Below are 26,993 nucleotides of genomic sequence, written 5' to 3'. Positions count from 1 at the left end.
ATGTTAGAAAGTGTCATATACGTCTTTATGAATGATTTTATATTTATTATGATTATTAAATTAAATTGAGCATTGAGGAATACTCTTCCAGACTTAAAGGATATGTTGAACTTGTATAAGAGACTTCCTATAACTCACAATGACACGGCGGTCGCTTTGTCGCATACATTGATTTAGTAAATCTGTCAAAACGTTGCCTAACGTCGGCCCCTTCATTTAAAGTTGTTGAACCCTTTCTGTGGCTTTCTTATTTTTGAATGAGCCACGACGCATTTCCATCGGAAGTACACTTGATGTGCTTATATCACCCTTTTCTTACTGTTCACTTTTCACAGCATGACTCATAGTCAAAAATTAATTTTTGATTGAATTTACTGAAGTTTAAGTTTTCTACATACGTTTCCACTTAAAATACTTGCTTGTTTTCCGAAAAATATATGAGGTTTTCGCTAATACGTTTCAGCTTTTCCGAAATACATTTGGCTCTTTCTGAAATACTTTTCCCATCTTCTGTAAAGCATTTGTGGTTTTCGCAAATAAATTTGATGTTTTCTAAAATAGGTTAGTAAAATCGGAGCCAACGGTATTGCTTTTCCTGAAATACATTAGACATTGTCTGAAATAAATTTGGGATTTTCTGAAAAACAATTTGAATATCTGAAATACAGTTTGCTTTTTCTGAAACACATTACACATTTACTTATATTCATTTGAGCTTTTCTGGAACACAATTGAATTTTTCTGAAAAAAAGTTGAATAAGCTGTACAGTTTTCTAAATTTTTTGAGTACGTAGTTGTGTACCCCAAGCAATTTTAGTCAAGTAATGTAGAAGTTATAAAAATAAAAATAAATGTAAGGCGCGATAACCTCCGAAGAGATCTAAGGCCGAGCTTCTCTTCCAATTTGCGTCGTGCTCCTCTTGCTTTTCCCTACAAATTGGCCGGACGGGACCTACATGTTTTATGCCGACTCCGAACGGCATCTGCAAGGCAGATGAGTTTTCACTGAGAGCTTTTCATGGCAGAAATACACCCGGAGCGCTTGCCAAACACTGCCGAGGGGCGACCCCGTTAGAAAAATTTTCTTCTAATTGAAAAACTTTATTTCTAAAATTTTGATGTTGCTTTGCCCGGGGTGTGAACCCAGGGCATACGGTGTGGTAGGCGGAGCACGCTACCATCACACCACGGTGGCCGCCATGTACAAGTTATGGGTCTGTCGTAATTCGTATTGATCTTTGACAACTTTTTTTCCAAAGGTTGTTTTTTTTATTTTTTTTCCATACGAACGGCGCATTTCTTTATTTTTTATATGGAAGAAAATGTGAAAGACCCTTCTGAAAAAAATCAAAGCGAATTTCGAGAGATCTAAAACTTGTATTTTGTTATACTTAAATTGATTGGGCTACAAAAGTGCATACTCATAGAATGATTTCAGGCACTCGCTAACTACAAAGGACCGCACATTGTTAGAACTTTGATAGCCGCCTAAATATCCGAGTAGTTGTTAAACCCCCTAACACATGACTCACTTTATGGCAATATATCCACCACATCCGCGAAAGTGGGAATTCTGCTTGAAACGCGCTACAGCGCAGCCTAAACGTTGGGCTTACTCCAAGTTTCAGCCTAGGCAAGACCTGGCGCATAGTAATCAGTTTTGTGCAGGATGAAGTCGAAGCTAGTAAAAGTACTTGAATGCCCATTGCCAACAAGCATAATAGTACAGCACAGTCTGTCACTGACCTCCGAACCATTTTTACCAGGTGTATATTTAAAATCGCGTTCAAAGACAAAGTTGGTAAAATGCGAAAGGCCCCGTTGATTCCATTAATGGCCATTCGTTGCACGGTTTCCAGTCCTTAAAAATTGAAGATCGGCTGGATCGCAATATTATTATTAAGAGATCCTCCTGGGTTTTTCAATGGATACACGGCAGCACCTATGGTTGCTTTCCAGTTATAACTCAGTAAACCATTGGAAAACAGTTGACTTTCCATCCAATCTGTACAATATAGCGAGTTGTGATGCCCATTTGTTGGTACCCAATCGTCATGTTTCAACAAATCTCTCAGAAAAGGCGTATCATCTTTAACAAAAACCCTAACTTAGTTTTGGGGTCATCAGAAAGATGTTTAGGAAACTCTACTGTAAATAATACACTCAGAAAACACAATGGTGTATGTTATACGCTATATATATATATGGGGCTTTCAAACCCAGCTTATCCAATGCCATGCAGCTGTGAAAGTATAGCAATGTGACCCCACAACAGACTTAGAGCCCGTCTGCTCAACCTCACGACGGAATACCTGGCAGTAGTATCGGGGAAATGGTACTTTGATTTTGTACTTTGGGTTGTACGTTCATTGGAGTCTATGTGCGAAGATGGAGATTAAAACCCAGAGCAAATATAAAAAGATAACCTGGAGTTACAGTCAGTCTACGTGATTGAGATCAGCACATCACCTGGCTTAGGTAGCCTTGGATATGAAGTATGGCTTGTTGTTTGTATGCAGGTTCAATTGTGATATATAAGCTTTACACAAACGAAAGGATATCGATTACTGTTGTTCTTTACTTTTGAAAGAAATTATACCTTTTTCATTGATGGCTTGTCGCGCTACCTGCCCAACAGCCAAGTTCGTTAAAAGGGCCACAAGTAAATGACGTTGCAGCCTCAAATGATAATTTTTCTAACGTAAAAGTAGAAACGAATCTTGCAATAAACTGTTGGGTAAAAACTGGGAGGCGTGTCGCGTTAATACCTGTGCTATTTACGCACACTAAAGATTTCAGTGAAACTTGTATAAAACGGGCAGAAAATCCAAAAACTTCAACAGTCTAGTCTTAACGTTCGTCAAAAACGCAACTCAAAGGAAGCTAGTCAATAATTTGCAAAATAAATTTCTTGAAAAGATGGGCGCTTTACATTCTAAACAAAATAGTGATGGAGTCATAGAAAATTACTTAATCAAAGGATCGTACACACTTCGACGTCATACAATTTCCGCGCCACATATACCAATCTCAGCATCACCAGCCAGCGCAGCTGCTTCCACACTAATTTTAAATGCTGGCAGTACACCGTTTGCAGTTTGTAAACGCCCAAAGCGCGATACTGAAAATATTTTAAAGCTGATCACGTCTAAGGAACATGAAAAAGGAGCAGAAAGCCGCCTGACAACGCTCGAAAATGAAAATACATTGAAAAATGTTAGCAGACACATCATGCCTAAAAACTCTGTAAGAGAACTGAAATTTTACAATGACTATGAAAGAAGCGAGCAAGATAACACCTTTGAAAGCGGGCAAGAAAAATTAGAATTTGATGTAAATCGTCGTAGTGTAACATTTAAATTACCTAAACGGCGTCACACATACAGTGCAAAGAGTAAGCCAAAGCAAGAAAAATATACCCCAACACCAGCGCCATCTACTGTGATCAGCGAAAAGGAAAATTGCAACTACGATACAAAAGAGGAGCAAGAATGTGTGAAATATTCAGCTGAAAATAGCGAAGCGAATCAAACATATATTTCCTGCAAAGAGCATGCCATCAAAATGAAGAAAGTTATGGCGGAACTCATGCAACGCCACATCGTAATGGACGAAGAGAGTCTGGAAGATCTATGGGCTACAGAAATTTTGAGTAGCGTGCCTTTGGTCAACTTGAAAGATCAAATTAATCCAAGTGATGAAATAATTGATGAGATATTTAAAGAAATACAAAATATGAACAATCCTTATGATATAAGAAAAGATTATTACTATTTATAATTAATTTTAGTATTTTAAATGAAAAACCAGACAAATTTACTTCTTGTAAAGATTAAGAATTATTTGTAATTAAATTGCATGACAAAACAATTAATTTCGTTTTTTTGCTTATTAACTGTTTTTTTTCGACTAATGTTTGCAAAAACATTTTCCAACAGTATTTGAGAAGAGCTCAATCGCGTTTTGTAATATATTTCAGTAAATATATTTCAGTAAAACACGAATGCAATTCAGGTAAAGTTACATTCAGAAAAAGCCAAATGAAGTTCAGAAAAGACAAATGTATTTCAGAAAAAAACCCAAATGTATGTCTGAGATTTTCTTTTGAATTTTTCCGAAATGCACTTGGGATTTTCTGAAATTCATTCGTGTTTTTTCTGAATTGTATTTAAGATTTTCTGAAATACATTCGCGGTTTTTTGAATTTCGTTTGTGTTCCTCTGAATTTTATTTGGTCTCTTCTGAAAAACATCTCAGGTGTAGCTTCATTGTTTTTTAGAAACAACGACTTTTTCAACAGTATTTCAGAAAAACCCAAATGTATTTCTGAGAGTTGAGATTGAATTACAAATGTATTTCAGAAAACAGTAATTGTATTTCCTAAAATACCAATGAAATTCAGATAAATATATAAATAGCATTCAGAAAAAATGAAATGAAATTCAAAAAAGCACAAATGTATTTTAGAAAATCGAAATGTGATTCTGATAACTTATTTTGAAATTATCTGAAATACACTTGGGATTTTCGGAAACTCGTTTGTGTTTTTTGAACGTTATTTAAAATTTTCTGAAATATATTTGCGTTTTTATAAATTTTATTTATGTTTCTCGGATTTTCATTTGAGCTTTTCTGAAAGACATTCAGCTTTTCTGAAAATCATTTGAGTATTTCTGAAATACTGTTCGACTTTCCCAATATACGCTAAAAATATAGAGATTTAGGCCCGATTTTTCAGTACAAGTACAGCTCAGTTTTTCAATTAAAGGCCTTTCTCAGCACAAGTTCAACTTTGATTCTCAGTTAAACTACGCTTGAACATATACTGCACTTTTTCAGTCTATCTTAAATGTAGTTTAAGCTGAATTTAAGCGTTAAACTATAGTTAATCTATAAGTTATTTACGTTCGTTCGCAATGGCGTCAAATATACCCAACAAGCATTTGAGCTTGAGTATCATTAGAGCTCGTGTTAATAACTAGTATACTTCTAAAACCTCAAGAGTTGTTTCAAAACATAGGCTCAGCTTGAGAATCAACTTGAGAATCATAGCGTTCTCAGCAAAAAAGGGAATTTAAAACAAAAAATACTATTATTTAAGTTGCAAAAAAAGATAGTTCCCAACTTATACTCAAGTGTGGTTGTGGTTCTGTAATTGAAAGCAAATTTAAAATTCCAATACTTACTACAGTATTTTAACGAAAATAAGATAAAACATGTATAATTTGTTTGTAATTTATAACGCTTTATTACTGCTAGCAACCAAGTGTTTATATCTTACAATAAACAGCTTTTGGGTTTGATGGCACCTCCATGAAAAATATTTTTTTTTTCGACTCCAATATAGGATATCAACTGAAGAAATATGCTGGATAGTTATTTGAGAACTATGCATCTGTCATATATTGGATAATAATTTTAGATTGACGTTGGATATTAACTCGAGAACTGCAAATTTTACAAAATTTCTTAGAGGTTAGATATTTATTGGAATGATGTTGAATATCAATTTGAGAACTATTAGGTTTAAGAATCACTCGAGAATGATGTTGCATATCACCTCCGGAACTAGATATACATTTCTTAAAGGGTAGAGATATATTTTTTCCATGTTTGTTGGGTAAACAAATTCCAGCTGTTGTCATTATTTAAATAAAAAAAAAAACAAAAAAGCCTACCCAAAGATGGCCTCAAGCTGTGACTAAAAAACTGCTTTGTAAGTTAACTGTAGTTTAAATTATCCACTGAAAAGCGAGCCTTACACTTACAGAGGAGGCCTCCATGGCAACAAAAACATATTTGTGAAGGTTCACATCAAAACGCAGCAATTAGGTACAAAATTAAAAAATAAATGCTCTTTTATATGCAGATCTCTTTCATTTCGCATCGCAACGAAGCCTTACACAGCATTTATTTGAAACCATCACCTTCTACCAATGTCGCTCCATCTGGATATTAAAAAATGTTTGTAACAATTTTATCATTTCCCAAGATTTGTATCAAAACAATTCATTTATATACTAACAGTCGCACCCATGATGAAATTAATATTCAGGCGTTGTCATCCCGTTGACGTTTTCCCTTATTCTGACAAGTTCGGCATACATAATTTAGAGGGTTGTCTATCATAGATAACTGCCTTTGAGTTCTACTACGATCGTAGTTGATTTTATTATACGTTTAGAAATATTATAACTATATAAGCCGTTACTAGAATTGTTTAGCCAAAAGGATTAACGTAAAATTGTATTCCATAACAGAATATAGACAACATTTTGCAGAAAACTAATTTATTTGAATAATTTGTACGAAAAATTAAGCAATACAAATTTATTACTTTTAAAGTACACGTAAATACTGGCATTTAGAGCTGGCGAAAAAGTGAGGTTATGTTGTTGACGTCGCCTTTATTATTACATCATGAGTCGCACCTTAAAACTAACTCAATCCCTATATGAAAAAAAAAAACAAAAAAATTTTGTTCGGGTTCAATCTTATTTTTGGCAGTTTTCTCGAAATAACTTATATGTATATGTAGTGAGTGCTGCTTGTTAGCGCGAATCTCCACATTTTAATTTATTGATTTAATAGTTTTGAACTCAGAAAAGCTTGCATGTATGATTCTGAGAGAAATAAAAAGGCGTTTCGTAATTTTCTTGCTCAAGTTCTTGCCTGAGTTGGGTCACTTTGCCGAAGTTTGATCGGTCACCTAGATCAATAGGAAGCTAACTCAAAAATCTGAAATTTTGAAGCTATGAGTGAGTACCTACGTCCGGGCGTCCCAATTTAATACCTACCGATCTGTTGACTCCATTTATTAATACTTCCACCAATCAACGAGAAAAGGCGAATAACCCTGGCGCATATGGGAGAGGCAGTTAATTTTTCGCGTTTCTGAACATTGCTATTTTTTTAGTTGATCGCTGTTTTGATCTAGGTGTGCGATATAATTTAATCATTTTCCTTTATAAGTTTAAACTTAACTTTGACAAAAAACGACTATTCTGCTTTATGCAGGCATTTGAAGGGTTTTTATTTTCAAAGGCGATAAAGAGTGCGCTATGTGGTGAACCCAGTACAATAATGTATGGTCTATGACTTCAAAACTCTTGTTCACAGGAAAGCTTCCTTTAATGGGGTGCCTTTTTATGAAACTGTCAGCATATTTCAATTTTAATCCGATATACTGCTACTTAGGCTCAGTTTTTAAGTAAGTTTAGGTTAGGGTAAGGGATGAGTAAGGGTAAGCTTTTTTATACGGCAACATTGATTTTTTATTATCTAGATAATTTGTAGCTACGGCAACAGCTGGATTTTGTTTACACAAAAAACTTTTAAAAAATATTTCTCCAGCCTTCGAGAAATTTATAACATCTAGTTGTGAACTTGATATCCAACATCATTCTCCAACCACTATGCAACCTTTGAGAAATTTTGTAAAATTAATAGTTTTTGATTTGATTTCGGACGTCATTCTCGTATTATTCTCCAACCTTCGAGAGACTTTAAGAAATGTGAAGTTTTCAAATGAATATTCAGCACATTTCTCCAGATTATATCTTACAATGGATATCTAGTTGAGGTGGAGTTGAAAACCAATCTTCTCCAAGGTGATGCCACCAACGTCAACAGCTGTTATTCATGTATTATTTTATTTTCTTGAAAACACTGTAGTTTTGGTGTCTGACATTTTTGTCGAGAACTACACTTGAGTACAAATTGGAAACTATAATTTTTTCAACATGAATAACAGCATTGTTTGCTTTATAAAAAATACCTTTTTTGCTGAAAACGCTATGATTCTCAAGTTGAGCCACTGTTTCGAAACAAGTATGGAGATTTTAGAGAAGAATGCTGGTTATTAAAATGAACTCTAATAAGCCCATATGCTTGTTGCGTGTATTCGAAGGTATTTCGAAGGAACGTAGAAAACTCTTAGGTTAACTACAGTTTAAACCTGACCGATTGGTTGCTTAAGATAAGTGTAAACTTCAGTTAAAGTAGACTGAAAAACTGCACAATAAGTTTAAGCGTAGTTGACCTGAGAAACCGAGTTGAACTTGTAATGAAAAACCGGGCCTTAAGGTTACTAAACTGTTTTAGGGTTTCTTTCGCCCAAAAGTTTGCACATCCAGCGATATTTTTTAGCAAACTATTTAATTTATTTTAAGAAAAATATACGAGTAAACGCTGTTCCCAGGGTTAAGTGGGTTAGCCTGCTTGCGATATGATAGGGGTGGTTTTAGGGGTTAGGGCTGTGTGTGACTCGGTACCCGAGGGTTAGATAATGTAGAGGTGTGGTGAGTTAGCACATTTATGGTGTGAGACAAAATTTTAAGAAAAATAAGACTTAATTCAAGAAAATTAGTAATCGACACTATCATGTCTATGTTATCTCAATCGATTTTCAGGTGTAGGAAAATTTAGAAACACGAAAATTTCAAAATGCGATATCTCAGCGAAAAAAAAATGCGATTTGAGCAAACTCAACGCCATTTGAAAGAAGTAGACTTGTGTTTAAATATGCCATCCTTTAATTTTGGTGAAAGAAAACATCAAATATGGGCAAAAACGGTGTTTTTTGCACTTTTAGGTTAGGTTACTAAAAAATATCGCTGGATCTGCAAACTGATGTGCGAAGAAAACCCTAAAACAGTTTAGTAACTTTAGGATATCTCGAAAAACAGAGCAAATGGAGCCATTCTGAGGCCAGATTTGGATTCAGCGGATCATAAACCTTCGGAAATATATAGTCTGGTTTCTGGGTATGAATGTTGGTTAAATTTTGTCGGCCTGTGTTATCGGTACAGCACAATTAGCTTTGCTAATATTTTCAGTAAATCTGTGATTAGTGCTGCTTTCAACTGTTAGATGTTGCAATAAACCGCTATGCCAACTTCCTGGCTCACAGCTTACTGCAACATCTAGAGACTATGTAGCTGTAATTGGTTCATATTATCGTTACTCATTTTTTCTGCGTAAAAATCTGTGATTGGATAAGTCAAAAAGGTAGCGGGTAGCGTTAATATGAACTAGGCGCAGATGCGGTAAGACAGCCACGGCTGCTTATCATTAATATACATATGCAGCTAAATTCAAATCGAGACACGTAGATTTGTCTAATTAGATTTCGTTGGTTACCTAGTTACCGACCAATAATTGACTGTAATTGGTTTTCTATGTAGCACAAGAAGGTATCTGCTCAATCAATAAATGTAAAATGATCGCTCATAAGTTATGAGTCTTAACAGAGTCCCAACAATAACAATACTGTGCTCTGCTTTATCGGCAGTTTTACTCGTTAGCAAAGTCACCAACCTTACGGTCTACTCGTATGACGCAGCCATTGCAATACTCTTCAATATGCTCACAATCCTTTCGCACAATAAGGCCAGGCCACATTAGCAAACCATATACCAACATGCAGTAACAGTTGTTGCCTATTTCTTGTAGAAATATCATATCGCACCCCTAAATCAAAAAGAAAGATAACTCAAAAACCTGAAATGCATATATAGATTTTGGTCCCGTTCGCAGACGGTTAATGTGTGTCGCACAGGGGTCAGAGTAGGCTTTACTTTATGACGACTTAAAAAATTTTAATCATATTAACTGCTGAGTGGAATATCACCCTATCTCGACTCATTCAGTAAATTCATAGTTCCGTAAAAATATCTAAACTTACCACTCCCCACAATTGTGGAGTTCATTACGCTGTTTACATCTCCTTGGCTGCTGATATAATCTGAGTTTGTTGCTAAGGCAGATCCAGTCTCTTCGATTTCCACAATAAAATTTGTACCTGTCCAGCCAGAGCCCCATTCTATAAGGAAACGTAGACAAGTTGTTAAATTAACTGCATTTTTGTTGGTTTCAAATAAATTTTCGATAGCATCTTGTAAATGTATTTAAAACTGCTAGGTCTTAACCCTTTCACTACCGCGCTAATTATGCATAACAATCGGAGCTCACGATTTCTTCTCGAATACAAGAGAGAATTTCGAGACCCGAGAAATCGAGAACTAGGCTTTTCACGAGATTCTGGTTTCTCGAAATACTCGTAAATCTCGCGAGCTTCTCAATATTCAATTAGGTTGCTGCAACTGCAGTACTCTATGCATTTATTTATTTTATTTATTTCTATGTTTTTAACTGTGGTATTGTAGAAATTTGCGTTTGTACTCCAGAATAAATCGTAAGCACTATATATAACATTCGACGCATCGATTAAATATAATTTCGAGAAGCTTGCGAGCTTTACGAGTATTTTGAGATGCGAGAATATCGCAAGAAGGCGGGAGTTTAGACAACTATCTTCTCCAACAAGTTCGAGAAATCGTAAGCTCTAATCCTAATAGAAATTTTAAAAGTTGTCAAAAATGCTATTAACGTCCCATTTGAGTAAGCAAGCGTGCAAGTGGTCCTTATGGATATTTTCCTTATGTTAGTTCAATGAGCCTTGTTGTTAAAGTGACCGTGTTATTGAGAATTTAACAAATAGTCTGTTTTAGATCTAATTTGAAAGTATATATTCTATCGACACAGTAAAGACCACAAAAAATTGGACGTATTATCCGATTGGTGTACATAAATGGCATAATAGTCATTATTTTAGAATAAATAATACCGGCGGCCACTGCGGCGTGATGGTAGCGTGCTCCGCCTACCACACGCCACGGGCAAAGCAACTTCAAAATTTTAGAAATAAGGTTTTTCAGTCGGAAGAACATTTTTCTAAGCGGGCCCGCCCCTCGGAAATGTTTGGCAAGCACTCCCAGGGTATTTCTGCTATGAAAAGCCTTGCAGATGCCGTTCAGAGTCAGCTTAGAACAAGTAGGTCCCATCACGCCAATTTGTAGGAAAAATTAAAAAGGAGCACGACGCAAGTTGGAAGAGAAGCTCGGCCTAAAATATCTTCGGAGGTTATCGTGCCTTACATTTATTTATTTACTAAATAATACCGATGGGCCTATGAGTCACAAGCAACGCCTTGTATAACAAGTAAGGAAGGCTTAGTTTGGGTGTAACCGAACATTAAAGGGATCTATAGGGGACGCCTTTTCGAGAAATCGCCATTTAGGTGGACCAGGGGAGAGTCTGGAATATGTTTGTACGATATGAGCATCAAATTAAAGGTATTAAAGCTGGTTTTAAAAAAGAGTGTCCCTTAGTTGTGTATGTGAAGGCGTTTTCGAGATATCGACCAAAAATGTGGACCAGAGCATCATCTTTCGGGTACCGCTAATTTATTAATATATGTAATACCACGATTCCAAGGGCTTTTGATTTCGCGCTACAGAACTTTTTCATTTTCTTCTACTTAATATGGTAGGTGTCACACCCATTTTACAAAGTTTTTTCTAAAGTTATATTTTGCGTCAAAAAACCAATCAAATCACCATGTTTCATCTCTTTTTTCGTAATTCGTATAGAATTATGGGATTTTTCTCATTTTTCGAAATTTTCGATATCGAAAAAGTGGGCGTCCGACTATGAGGATTTCGCCCCTTTTTAATACTAAGATAAAGTGAGTTCAGATAAGTACGTGAACTAAGTTTAGTAAAGATATATCGATTTTTGCTCAAGCTATCTTGTTAACGGCCGAGCGAAAAGACAGACGGTCGACTGTGTATAAAAACTTGGCGTGGCTTCAACCGATTTCGCCCATTTTCACAGAAAATATTTACTGTCATAGCTATGCCCTTACCGAATTTCACAAGCATTGGTAAATTTTTGTTCGATGTATGTCATTAAAAGTATTCTAGACAAATTATATGACAGCGGGCAGAGCCACGCCCATTTTGAATTTTCTTTTTTTTGTATTTTGTAGCACCATATCATTACTGAAGTTGAATGTTGACATAATTTACTTATATACCGTTAAGATATAAAATTTTTTGTTAAAATTTGACTTTTAACATTTTTTTTAAGTGGACGTGGTCGTCATCCGATTTTGCTAATGTTTATTTAGCACACATGTAATAATAGGAGTAACATTCCTGCCAAATTTCACCATGACATCTTCCACGACTGCTTACAGCTTGAAAAACTTTTTAATTACCTTCTTTTAAAAGTGGGCGGTGCCACGCCCATTGTCCAAGGTTTTACTAATTTTCTATTCTGCGTCATACCTTTTCGGTTTTTCGAAATTTTCGATATAGAAAAAGTGGGCGCGGTTATAGTCCGATTTCGTTCATTTTAAATAGCGATCTGAGATGAATGCCCAGGAACTTACATACCAAATTTCATTGAGATACGTCGAAATTCACTCAAGTTGTCGTGTTTAGGACAGACGGACGGACAGGGCTAAATGAATTTCTTTTTTCGCCCATATCATTTTGATATATAGAAGTCTATATCTATCTCGATTAGTTTATGCCGTTACGGGTTACCTGCGAGCTCTGCTCAGCTGAGTATAAAAACCAGTGGGAGATAATATCGCAGCACAAAATCTATTTTTCTAGGAAATTTGATTTTTTTCAAAGTTGGGTAACATACAAATTTTCGTAATATATGTCAGACCGCTTTTTGCAGTACGGTAGTGAAAGACCTAATTTCGTTTTCCTGCAGAACTTATGCGGCTATACTAATTGACGGTATCAACACTTACTGCTTCGTTTTCAGATGCCCGACATCAAAAAGGGGACTGAATTTCTTCCGTGGCACGCTACCACCGCACCATGGCTGCAGCGCTAGCCGTCAACAATATAGCGGCTTAAAAATGGGGCGAACGGACTAAATGTCCGGCGCTTGAGTTTCGAAAGAGATATTGGGACCACAATAGAGTTGGAGGATTGGCGCAATAGTGCGAAAATGGCAGAAAATAATACACATGTGTAAATTGATGTTTCAAAATTAACGAAAGGGGTGGGGTCTGCTGTTTACTGTTTCGATCCAGAAATTAGTAGATCATATAGGCTGCCAGATAACTGCAACATCTTTCAGGCAGAATTTGTAGCCGTGAATAAAGCAGTAGATATTTTGGAGGAAGCGTGCTTATGCTGCAGACGCTTCAATATATTGTGACGAATATTAGCATCACTAAGCTGTTAGGAAATAAATCACGCAACATCAAAAACATGAAGCAGGCACTGTTATGTACATGTACACATTAAAGCTAGTAACGCTTATGTAGAAGACGATGAAGAATAACTCACGCACACACATGTAGTCATCAGCCGAAATTGGTTCTCACACACACACACGCACATAGCTGGTAACCAAGCAGGAGATTCTAGAAGGTGAAACGTCTTTTGGAGAAATATGCGGACAAGGCAACAGAGAGTATAAAAGCAGCGCAAGCTGAGGAATCAGTTTTGACTTAAACACGCTATTGATTGTGGAGTATAAGTGTGAAGTACTACTCCCAAAGTAATCTAAATAAAGACCAGTTTGCAATACTGAATATTCGAGTGATTTATTCAACAGATTAGCGATACGAACATTAGCAGAAGATGCATAAATAACAGAAATCACCAGAATTTGTTACAATATACATTGATAGTAAGGCGGCGATCAAGGCAGCAATCTCACAAAGTACTACATCAAGAAGTGTACTTTAATGCAAAGGGGCATTGGAGAGACTTCGCTCAGGCAAGACCATACTTCTATACTTGGTTCCAGATCATAAAGGGATAGAAGGTAACGAAAAGGCCAATGAGCTGGCAAAGTAGGGTGCAGCACTTGCTGAATCGACGGTAGAAGTCCCAATTTGTTCGTTAGAAGTCAAAAGGAGACAGGAGTTGCATATTATGCATCAAGCAGGAATGGTGTATAGAAGCTGAAAGCTGCAAAATTTCTAGGATCATGTGTAAATCCTTTGACGTTAGACTCACGAAGTTATTCATATTTCTCAATGCAATGCTCACAATTGGCATACTAACTGGACACTGCCTTTTGGCGTCACAGGAAGAAATGTTTGAACATGTTTTGTGTTCGTGTGCTGCGCTCGCCAGCTGTTAGGGCTAATTAAACTTCCTTAACCCTAACGCCATAGTCGTAGCCATACCCATATCCATAACCACCTCCAATGTGATCGATTAATGGTGCCTAAACCTAAAAATCGTGAAAATTTCATAAAAATGAAGAAAACGCAAAAAATTACAAACATATTCCACAAAACATAAGTCTCTTAGTCACAAGGTGTCCAAAACAATGAATAAAATCTACAAAAAGTTGTTAAATTCACCAACTCAAATATTTTTAGGTTATGGATATGGCGAGAAACCAAAAACCAATTGGTTGGCTATGGTATGGTTAAGGCATTAGCGTTATGGTATGGCATCATTAATCGATTACATTGATTTCCATAAGGTAGGTTCGATCAGCCATTTTATCTGGTTATGGTTATATGGTTATAAGTCACCATTAATTGGCCCTTAAAGATCTAGCTGCTAGAGGCGGCAGAGTTGCCAAATCTCGAAGCAGTAATGAAGCTAGATTCTAGAAAGTTGTATTTTCCAAGAGGACATTATTATTTTATATCATAAATTATGGTGCCTAATTGTGGGTTTTCCGTTTCGTAGTCAAACAAATTCTGGTAACACTGCACAAATTCAGTCTGTATGAGGCCTTTATTAACCGGACAGTTCAACATATCCTAAGTTGTACGTACCAATCAGGAGCGAGTTGCAAAGAGAAAATTTGTTTGATTTTAATATTGATCTTCCTACATTGACAAAAAAAAAAGAAGGCATTCAAACCATGACCCACTCAGGTAAACTCTCCATTCAATAACTTGTGCCATCTACTGTCTCTATTTAAAAACAAGTAAGGAAGGTTAAGTTCGGGTGTAACCGAACATTACATACACAGTTGAGAGCTATGGTGACAACATAAGGCAAAATAACCATGTAGGAAAATGAACCGAGGGAAACCCTGGAATGTGTTTGTATGACATGTGTATCAAATGAAAGGCATTAAAGAGTATTTTATGAGGGAGTGGGCCATAGTTCTATAGGTGGACGCCATTTAGGGATATAGCCATAAAGGTGGATCAGGGTTGACTCTAGAATGCGTTTGTACGATATGGGTATCAAATGAAAGGTGTTAATGAGTATTTTTAAAAGGGAGTGGGCCTTCGTTCTATAGGTGTTCGCCTTTTCGAGATATCGCGATAAAGGTGGACCAGGGGTGACTTTAGAATATGTTTGTACGATATGGGTATCAAATGAAAGGTGTTAATGAGTATTTTAAAAGGGCGTGGGGCTTAGTTCTATAGGTGGACGCCTTTTCGAGATATCGCCATAAAGGTGGACCAGGGGTGACTCTAGAATGAGTTCGTACGATATGGGTATTAAATTAAAGGTATTAATGAAAGTTTTAAACGGGAGTGGTGGTAGTTGTATATGTGAAGGCGTTTTCCAGATATCGACCAAAATGTGGACCAGGGTGACCCAGAACATCATCTGTTGGATACCGCTAATTTATTTATATATGTTGTACCTGCCAAGATTTTAAGGGTTTTTTATTTCGCCCTGCAGAACTTTTTCATTTTCTTCTACTTAATATGGTAGGTGTCACAACCATTTTATAAAGTTTTTTCTAAAGTTATATTTCGCGTCAATAAAACAATCCAATTACAATGTTTCATCCCTTTTTTCGTATTTGGTAGAGAATTATGGCATTTTTTTTCATTTTTCGTAATTTTCGATATCGAAACAGTGGGCGTGGTCATAGTCGGATTTCGGTCATTTTTCATACCAAGATAAAGTGAGTTTAAGTAAGCACGTGAACTAAGTTCATTAAAGATATGCCGATTTTTGCTCAAGTTATCGTGTTAACGGCCGAACGGAAGGACAGACGGTGGACTGTGTATAAAAACTGGGCGTGGCATTAACCGATTTCGCCCATTTTCACAGAAAACAGTTAGCGTCATAAAATCTATGCCACTACCAAATTTCAAAAGGATTGGTTAATTTTTGTTCGACTTATGGCGTTAAAAGTATCCTAGACAAATTAAATGAAAAAGGGCGGAGCCACCCCCATTTTGAAATTTTCTTTTATTTTTGTATTTTGTTGCACCATATCATTACTGGAGTTGAATGTTGACATAATTTACTTATATACTGTAAAGATATTAAATTTTTTGTTAAAATTTTACTTTAAAAAAAATTTTTTTTAAAAGTGGGCGTGCTCCTTCTCCGATTTTGCTAATTTTTATTAAGCGTACATATATAATAGCAGTAACGTTCCTGCCAAATTTCATCATGATATCTTCAACGACTGCCAAATTACAGCTTGCAAAATTTTAAATTACCTTCTTTTAAAAGTGGGCGGTGCCATGCCCATTGTCCAAAATTTTACTAATTTTCTATTCTCCGTCATAAGTTCAACTCATCTACCAAGTTTCGTCGCTTTATCTGCCTTTTTTAATGAATTATCGCACTTTTTCGGTTTTTCGAAATTTTCGATATTGAAAAAGTGGGCGTGGTTATAGTCCGATATCGTTCATTTTAAATAGCGATCTGAGATGAGTGCTCAGGAACCTACATACCAAATTTCATCAAGATACCTCAAAATTAACTCAAGTTATCGTGTTAACGGGCGGACGGACGGACGGACGGACATGGCTCAATCAAATTTTTTTTCGATCCTGATTATTTTGATATATGGAAGTCTATATCTATCTCGATTCCTTTATATATGTACAACCAACCGTTATTCAATCAAACTTAATATACTCTGTGAGCTCTGCTCAACTGAGTATAATTAATTATATATATTTTATGTTAGTGCTAGGTAACCTAACCTAACCTAGTGCTTACCTTCAGAAACTTCTGGCGTTGGCTCTGGGCGTGCTAATAATTGCTCCAGTTTGACACTGCAATAAAATAAAAACGAAAATGATGTGAAAATTAGGTGAACAAATGGAATAAATAATTTTGCAATAAATGTGAATTGTTATGTTATCCGCACACATTTGCAAATATGTACTTTCATGTGGGCAAATAGGCAATACAACCTACAAATGTGTAAACCTTTGTATACCCAACTAATGCAAGTGGTAGCACCTGTTTGAAAGTTGGCGATTGGCCAAAGCAAAACATCGAGCTACATCGAGCTCCATACGGCAGAAATGATTAAATTTTAAAGCAACAGCATGGTTGCAGTTCCGCACAAAAAAAAAATTGACTTGAATCAACTCAGCACTTAGCAAATTAGAAACATGTGGATACACCATTTAAAATTTTGAATGCTTCTCTGCTTACATTAGATTGGTTTAGTATTGATATGGCACATTGCAAACAGAACAGCACTGCACTCAGAATTGCTGTAAGCAACAAAATGTTTGGAATTTTAAATTAGTTCAACGATGGAGCTGTACATTTCGTTGTGACGGCATACAAGAACAAGAATATTTTACACGAACAAAGTGAAAAAAATTTTTCCATCTTTAGTTAAAGTTTTTGTTTTCAAGCTAATTTAAATTTTCACTGACCTTCTCATGCAAGTTGTAAAAAGAATGTACTGACATACTACACTGTGTGGACTGACAAATGTCGGGGTGAATCTTTGATTTTGTTGTATCTATAACCGATAACGGCAATCCCTGAAGATTTTGGGTATTGCTATCGAATTTGATAGCCTCGGTTGCTTAGTATGTGATGTATTTATTTAAGAGATTGCATTTCAAGGTTAGCCAGCAAAAGCAATTCGGTTTATCATTAACAACAACCAATACCTAAGAGCAAGAAAGGACTTTTTCAGTGACATATGTTAATTTTTCAATCTTTTCGGTCCTTCAAAGAGATAATTTTTATTTTCAAATGTTTTCACAATATCACTGAGATCGTTAAGTGTGACTTAAGGTTTTTATAAAGCTGTTATGTAACTGTAAGCTTAACGTTCGGTTATTGTAATAAATAAATAAATGCAAGGCACGACAACCACCGAAGAGATTTTTGGCCGAGCTTCTCTTCCCATTGTGTCGTGCTTCCTTCCAATTTTGACGTGATGGGACCTATATGTTTTACGCCGACTCCGGTAGGCATCTGCAAGACAGATGAGTTTTTACAGAGAAGCTTTTCATGCTACAAAAATTTTTTCTAATTGAAATTTTTTTTTGTAAATTTTGGACGTTACTTTGCTCGGGGCTTGAATCAAGAATCTTCGGTGTGGTACTACTACCACACCACGGCGGGTCATATTAGCGGTTGCAAATAATAATTGTTTCTCAAAACTTAAACCAAAAAAACCAATCAGTCGGCACATATCATGCAGAGGCTATTATTATTTTCATTTATTTTTTTATTTCCACGCTCAACTTTAGATCATTTCTGATCTGCTCGAAGTTTTTTGCGTTCATTTTGAGACTTTTTGTAATAATGTTGCGGTCATTCCTGAAATAGTATGAGGTCACTTCGGTATTGTTTTAGGTAATATTTCAACATCAACGTAGTAATGTGTCAGGTAACATCTCGGAACTATTCGTAAGATATTTTCGGTATCATTTCGGGCTATTTCGGAACTATTTTGAGATCGCTATGACATCATGTTGTGATCACTCCAGAGCCTTTTCCAAATAATTACGTGAATATGTTCGGGATAATTTGGACACTATCTTGGAATAATTTAGTAGGGCTCCCATTTGTTATTAAAATGTAGTCGATGTGTTATCGAGAGAATATTATCGATTAGATATATGTACATCTGTTACCAAAAATATCGGTTTGTTATCGAAAAGCTTTCGATTTTTTATTGCATTAATATTTATTTTCTGTCGACAAAAAATCGATTACTTGTATTAAAAATATCTATAGTTTGTCGAAAAACTATCGATTTTCTATCGTAAAATATCGATTTTTTTAAATTACGGTTGGGTTTAGTTATCAATCTGTTATCGAAAATATGGGTTGTTATCGAAAAATATTTGGTTTCCAAAAAACATCGATTAATATATCGGAAATTTATTCATCTGCTATTGAAAATATCGGTTATCGGCTGAAGGAAAGTTATTGATTTTTTATCTCAAAAATATAGATTTTTTATGGAAAAAATCGATTTGTTGTTAAGATAATATCGATTTTTCTAACGAAAAAAAACGATTTGTGATACGGAAAAAATCTATTTTTTGTCAAAAAGTGATCGATTGTTCTCATTCAGTGACCAATCGCTTTATTTTGCTTGTAAAATGGTTATTCTCTGTGAGAAACCGAAAGCAGCAGAACTCGTATTTGCCAGTTATTTAAATACTGGCATTTAAATAACTGTTTTAATTGAACATATCGGCTTCAGGTACTGTTACCTGCGATCTCAGTGATTCCCCTCATGTAATAGATGCAAATACTCACAAATTGTCACCAATATCCTCTAACAGAAGCCCAAGGAAACTTGCAGTTTCAAAAGGAAAGGACTAGAGAGAAATTTAAAAGTTGGTTGGAGTCATGTGGAGTCACCTTACATGCAGGACATACATACATTATATGTCGGGGTTGATTCTGTACAAGTAAGAGTTTAACCTGTATCCAGGACGAAGTTGAGCTAGAGTGGCAGGCATGTCCTTATAGATAATACGATATCGTGAACTCCATAATAGACGGTTATCAAAATATAGTCACCTACCAGAGGACACATAATGCCATAAATGGAGATTTTAGTAGAATAAATGTCTACATATGTCTAGATAGTCTTGGTTAACGATGTCTCCCAAATTATTTTAAATATTTGTTTGTTTAAGAAAGCACACAATTAACAAAAGTTTATCATATCGGTTAGTTTATGACTCCAAGAAAATTGCAGGGTCATAAAACAATGCTCAAAGTATCAGTAACCAATACATGACAAGCGACAGAATATTCATTGCAGATACAAAAATGGTGGATACATTTACTAAAACCAAATAAAGAATACAAATATACTTGTAGTGACCATAATCAATGCGTGCAATTATACTTAAAATTAACAAAAGCAACAATGTCGCAATAAAACAAAAAATATAATGAGAATTGGCCATTGAGTGGAGAGCTCTCAAAAGGTCATTGTAGACAAGTGCAAAGACACAATGCGCTTCTTCAGACAACAAAATGTACTTGAGTGAGAACAGATGAAGGACATACCCAAGCTAATATGAATAAAAGAAAATATAATAAACATGCATACATAGGTCTGATTCAGACATAAATATTTTTTTTTACTTTTACTGAGAAGTATAGTCTACTTAAGAAATTATAATTTGCGCGACATTTACCTGCTGTCATGTGATAAATTCAGGATACCCTCTACGTATGGTTGTAGTAAGATGAAGACGATCATGAAATGCCAGTCAGTTTGTCGCCAATATTATTAGCAAAATGTTCCTTCCATTTACGCGATGTATGCTTTGTGTAGGCGTCCAGACAGAATGTGTCAAAGTGTTATAGATATTGTCGGAACAGATACATAGATGTTTGTCGCCATCAACCGACCGCAGGCGTTACTTCATATATAGATTTACATATATATCCGCATATTTTACTTCCCCGGTAGGCAAAGCAACTAGTTGTAAACTACCACAGCACTAGTATGAGTTCCAAGCTTTTTTCTTTTTAAACGGTTTTATTTAGCTTGACTTGACAGGGTGGACGGCCGGCCGGCACAAATGTTGTAATTACAATTTAAGTAACTTCCCGATAAGCTACAAGCTTCAAACTTGGAATAAAGTTCGGACCCCGATGGCAATGCAATAATAAGAAAAAAACTCCGATAGGTGGCGCATGGATCGAAATATTTAAAAAAATCGTATTTGTGGTCCGATTTGGCTCATACTTGGAACACATAATACATACATGAATATAAAAGCGACCTATGAAAAAAATCGCCGCTAGGTGGCGCAAGGATCGAGATATTCAAAAAAAATCGTATTTGTGGTCCGATTTGGCCCATATTTGGAACACATAATACATACAAGATAAGAAAGACACCTATGAAAAATATTGCCGCTAGGTGGCGCAAAGATTGAGATATTAAAAAAATCGTATCTTTGGTCCGATTTGGCTCATATTTGGAACAAATATTACATACAGTCCTATAGAAGTGACATCAAAATACTTTGGAGTTCGAGGAGGGACAAGCATACGTAGCGCAGAGTCGGGTAAAGTCTTTGGAAGGGTTATGTATTGAGGACTTAGATTGTAACAAATTATCAGGAAAGAGCCCTTGTAATAATGAGTCATTAAATGAACTAAATAGAGAAATAATAGGCAATTAAATAAAGACTAAAAACTTGAAAATAAAATAAATAAAAAAAAATTTTTAGTTAAACGGTTTTATTGAAAACAATACTTATTTGAAGTAATAATAATACTAAAAGCTAGAAAATAATTAGGTAGGTTGACGCGTCCAACGCTTTTATTTAATCGTCTGATCAACGCTCTAGATTGTGAGTGTTCCGCCATCTGGTGCAAATCACTGATAATGCTGGATTTTTGTTTGAGAATGTCAAACAAAGTAATTGACAATAAACAGCTGAATAAATATAGTTGGTAGAAAGGAATAGAAGTAGCAAATTTGCCAGTCAAACAAACCACCGCTGTATAGCTAAATGGTTAGCGCAGCATGCCTAAAGCGTACTGATGATGAAGGCTTAGCACCCTGCGAAATGGATCTATCTGCGCAGCTATGGCAGGTTGTCTGAACAATTTTCTACTTACTATTCCAATAAAAAAATACAATTTTTCAAATTTAGAAAAATTAAAAAATAACAATAATTATCATTAGAATAAAATTATTATTCTGGCCTTGAGCTCGAATCGAACCTTGAATCATTTATCAATAGGCCGATAAAAACAAAAACAATCAAAAAAAAATTTTTTTTTAATTATTTTTTTTTTAAATCAATTCAGAATTCTTTATCATATTGATGAGCGCTAAATTCTCTAGACTATCTTCCGGGAAAATCTAGAAATACACCATAAGCGACACTGCTTTGAACTATTAGCGCTGATTGTTGGGTCTCGTAGACCTCATGGCCATAGCTATAGGAAAGAGCAAACTTCCTAATTGAAATAGACATATATGTGATGAGAGTACCCACGGGAGCCATCACAATGCTTTAGTTCTGGTACTTCACCGATTATTCGCCGATGGCATTTTCCCATAAGCTGTCTATGCAGAATCTGTCGATATGAGGAGGGAAAAGAGCCGATTCAGAAACATCTCTGCCAATGTCCTGGACTGCACACAAGTCGTCTCAAATGTCCTAGAGGTGGATCTTTTTCCCCTACTTTAGTTGCTGTTGAGAACCAGGTGTTTTAATGAAGACTGACATTTTATTTTCTGAAATTAACGTCACCCTGTTGGTTCTTCTCAGCTCTCTTGTTAGTTTGTGTGTCCCTTTCACAAAATATTTTCCAATGAATAAGAAAAGTAATACCATTACCTACAAATTCAACTATTTGGTAGAGCCACATAGCGAAAGTATCTGCTTGGACGAACCATTCGACACTCACCGCAATCAATCAAATTGAACAAAACTGTCTCTGACTGGTAATGGGAAAGGATTCTATGTACACCCTCTAAACTAAACCTAACTTAACAGTCGAGGTGATTTTGGTCATCTCACAGCAAAGCACGTCAGTAGTCCTTACATTGTACTAATTGGAAAAACTTTCATCTGCTTTCATAGGCTTATGGAGATTGAAATATTTTGACATAAACCAGAGAAAATATTTGGCTGTAAATTACTGTACCATGTTTTTAGCAGCGTTAAGCCTATACTCGCGATTACTCACTTTCCTTTCTGTCGAAAAATCACAATGATCCTCTTACTTGCTTTTGTCGAAGAGAAAGCGTGCATGAGAACTTCCCAAAACAACACTCTGTAAAATCTTTATTGATTTTTAATGCCCTGTTTTGCAAGGAGCATCTAGACAGTAGCGCTTCGGCGCAATCTATGCCAGGATGCTGGAACTATGCCGCGATTTACTTTCGAGGAGATTTCAGTGCAGTTTCTCTTTCAATTTAAGTCGTGCTCCTGTTTAGATTTGTCCTTCAAATTGACAGAACGTAATCTACAGTTTTATGCCGATTCCGAACTGCATCTGATAAGCTTTTCGTGGCAAAAATACATTCGGAGTGCTTTCCAAACCAATACCCCCTCAGAAAAACCTTTTTCAAATTGAACAACTTTTTTTTTAATTTTTGAAGTTGCTTTGCCGGCAACTTGGGCCAACACGCTACCAAAAATTGGACCGCCAGTGAGGCAGCAATAAAAGCTCCATTTGAGACATTTGCTAGTTCAAAGGTTCTCAGTATGGATATTTATTATCTCGGGTTGAGGTCAGTGAGGAATCGAGGATCCCGAGAAATTGACTGGGCTAGTACCAATAGGCTCCTCAGGAGACGATAATTAGTTTGTAGCTTGCACCCTTTGAAGGAGTCATTCTTCACCAGATGCATTACAGCGCGACTAGTTTTAATTCCAATGAGCAGGAAATGCTAACTTTCTGTCGTCTTTCGGTCCACTGTGCAGGAAAAATTGAGAATAGTAGTAACGTACCACGACTGCAAGAATGATTAGCGAAGGTCTGTCTCACTGACAGCATGCTTTCTAGAAAGGTCACTCCTCAATAGATGCCATAGTTGTTGTTGCTGTGTTAACAATGCTTCGCCCCATTTAATGGGTACGGCTACTTACCAATTGTCATCAAGGCCCTCTAACAAGAGCCCAAGGAAACTAGCGGCTTTAACAGGGGTGAACCATAGTGAATTTCTCCACAATACAATGAAAAGATGGTTGGTGTGATGTGAGGACACATCGCATGCGGGACATACATTACGTGTGTCGGGGTTGATTCTGATCAAGTAAGAGTTTAGATTTTGTAGTGTGCTTTTGTGAGTAGGATAGTGTATATTTATAACGGAGTTCACCCGGCGCGGCCTTGTAAAAACGTTTATCAATTCTGTGTTGATTTGCCCTAGGGCCATCTCATGCTCAACTGGATCAAACGGCAGTGTTGGCAGGTGCCGGATCACATCATATTGCTTATGGAGATGTTCCCTTAGCCCTCTTGGAAATGGGGCTATATCAAGTTGTCGTTTGCTAGGTGGTTATTGTTTGTTTCAATTTAGCAACAACTGGTTGTTCAGCATTTCGTTGTGGTCTTTAATGTTGAGCACATCGAAATGCTGAACCAACAGTTGATAGTTGTCACAAGTCAAGCTTCGAACTCGGCCATGTTACTGGTGACAGTCTCATTCGTTTGACATGCCAGAACTAGCTTTCACGTCGAATTATAAGACACTATTACAGCTATTATAATAATTTATAAAGATGAGAGATGATACAGCTAAACTATACGAAGTCACAAGTAAAAATGGACTAGCTGGCAACAACAAAACGGCCTTTTACTTAAGATACAAAGCCGGAACAAATGCTGGCTTTTCATGCATTAAGTCTTTTGTTTTTAATTTTTATTTTGGATTAGAAAAAAAGTTTCTAAGCGGGACACCCCTCAGCAGTGATTTTGCAAACACATCGAGCGTATTTTTGCCATGAAAAGCTTCTCAGTGAAAGTTCAGTTGCCGTTAGGAGTGTTTTTAGAACTACGCCTTTTCCTTTTTCTCAAATACATATTTCTCAAAAATATTCTAAAATACTGTCCCACCTTTTCTATTTGAGACAATCAATCCCAGCCTTAAACCATTGAAATTTTTTCTACAGGGATATTCCTCAAATTACATTTATATTAGTATTTGCACACACACAAATACAGTAAAATCTTGCAAAAACAAATATATGTACATACGTATGTACTCAGGTATGTATCTAAAACTCAATTCTCAAGAAAGTCTTTAGGATACAAGTCGCTGTAACTTCCTGTATGTCAGTCTTATGAGATATTCCTCCGGCGCATGACATGACGCCTTGGCGACGTCGTCGACTTGTTGCACATTGGAGGTGTCTATGAGCAACGCCTGTCTGGAAACTCACTTGACGCATTCACAATTTCAACTACAAGCACAAGTAATGTATGCATAATTTTACAATTCCCTCACCTTAGTGATGGTGACGCCTCATTGCGGCGCTAGAAATTCGATTTGAATGAAATATTTGTTAGCCGCAATTTACGAAGTACTTTTCAAGTTATTGAAGTTTTTCTGCCCACAAGTTTTTAGTTGCCATAGCAAGCTTTTTGTTAGAAGCGCAACAGCAAAAATAATATTATCAACTAAATTAGATGTGATTATAAAATGTGGTGCTTAATAAAGTTGTAACCTTCAGCCTAGCCTACCTTGAATCAGATTGGAGAAATTCAGAGGGGGCAAACTATCGCCGACTGAGTTATGTTTTTTTAGGAGTTTTTGGAACAGTTTTTCCTTTAAGGCCAATATTTGAGATCCACTATGCAGTTTGGGTGCCCAAGCGAAGAAAAGTCATATATGTAAGCAGAGCATGCACATTAAAATCGTGCTTGGCGACACGGGCTAAGCTGTTGGTAACAAGCACCATTCAGGCACAAGCCTGACCATCTCGGGAACAATTTAATAACGTTAACGATGTTCCAGCAAGGGTGCAGATGGATCTTCCGCCTACCGTGAATTTCCTTTGTCTCGTTGTAGGCACTATTTAAAATGATCGAAATCGGACTATAACCACGCCCACTTTTTCGATATCGAAAATTTCGAAAAACCGGAAAAGTGCGATAATTCATTACCAAAGACGGATAAAGCGATGAAACTTGATAGTGCGTTGGCCTTATGACGCAGAATAGAAAATTATTAAAATTTTGGACAATGGGCGTGGCACCGTCCACTTTTAAAAGAAGCCAATTTAAAAGTTTTGCAAGCTGTAATTTGGCAGTCGTTGAAGATATAATGATGAAATTTGGCGGGAGCATTACTCCTATTACTATATGTGTGATAAATAAAAATTAGCCAAATCGGATTACGAACACGCCCACTTAAAAAAAAATTAAAGTCAAATTTTGACAAAAATTGAATATCTTAACAGTATATTAGTAAATTATATCAACATTCAACTCCAGTAATGATACAAAATACAAAAATAAAAGAAAATTTCAAAATGGGCGTGGCTCCGCCCTTTTTCATTTAATTTATCTAGAATACTTTTAATGCCATAAGTCGAACAAAAATTTACCAATCCTTGTGAAATTTGGTAAGGGTAAAGCTTCTATGGCGATAACTGTTTTCTGTGGGCGGTCCTGTGGTGGGTGGCCTATAAGGTTTCGTGGGGTCATACCAAATTGTTACCGAGAGGGTCGGGCTAGTACTTTAATGGTGCTTGTTGCTGGAACGTACCGGATCTGCATCCGGCAAAGTACCATCAACATCGATAACACTCCCCAAGGTCTTCGGGGAGTATCTTTATCGCTACAACAACAACAAAAACAAGCACGTCTCGCTAATTAAACACAGATAAAAGCTGGTAGTGAAAATATTTTGACGTTCAGCTTAATGCACAAAAGTTTTTCCTCGCGCAGTTGAGTGTAGGCATAGTAAATCTCCGATAATGATATTTTTTGTTTTTCACTCAGCTGAGTGGTAGTGAAATAAAAAGATGATAAAAAAATTGTAGGACTCCCTTTATATAAATGGACCAAAAGGTAGAAGGCAATTTTTCCTTTAATACAGACATAGTCTTGGTGAATTTTGACTAAAAAGCTTTAACAATAGCTCTTGTAAAAGAATTTTGGGATTCAAAATTATAAAGGTAGAGTGCATGTTTAAATTTTAAATAATCAATTAGTTAATCCCAAGTACATGGTTTGCCTTAAGTTGAAAGATTACGATCCACCTTTATAGTTTTAAATCCCAAAATTCCTTTACAAGAGCTATTGTTAAAGTTTTTTAGTCAAAATTCAACAAGACTATATCTGTATTAAAGGAAAAATTGCCTTCTATTTTTTGGTCCATTTATATAAAGGTAGTCCTTAACATTTTTTTATCATCTTTTTATTTTCAATTTTTTAGTGCTGTCTACAAACAGGCAATTGCAACTTTTATTAGTAATTTAAGTAATTCCTAAGCGAAAATTCGTATCTTTATTTATTTGC

At 36.0% G+C, this 26,993-nt stretch overlaps 1 protein-coding gene across 1 annotated transcript in view; it reads right to left on the bottom strand.

Annotated features, from left to right (window-relative positions):
* LOC137250942 (uncharacterized) overlaps positions 1-20,267 on the bottom strand; it is an 83,033-nt gene extending 62,766 nt beyond the window's left edge. The window contains exons 1-3 of the mRNA XM_067784696.1: positions 20,189-20,267; positions 16,767-16,822; positions 9,686-9,823 (exon numbers count right to left, since the gene is read on the bottom strand). Of these exons, the coding sequence (XP_067640797.1) occupies positions 9,686-9,823; positions 16,767-16,822; positions 20,189-20,253 (259 nt within the window). The 5' untranslated portion in view covers positions 20,254-20,267. The remainder of the gene's footprint in view (positions 1-9,685; positions 9,824-16,766; positions 16,823-20,188) is intronic.
* Between the last annotated feature and the right edge of the window lie 6,726 nt (positions 20,268-26,993).

The sequence above is a fragment of the Eurosta solidaginis genome, chromosome 4 (genome assembly GCF_040869045.1).
Source record: "Eurosta solidaginis isolate ZX-2024a chromosome 4, ASM4086904v1, whole genome shotgun sequence".
Lineage (NCBI taxonomy): Eukaryota > Metazoa > Arthropoda > Insecta > Diptera > Tephritidae > Eurosta > Eurosta solidaginis.
This window is presented reverse-complemented; position numbering and strand designations above follow the sequence as displayed.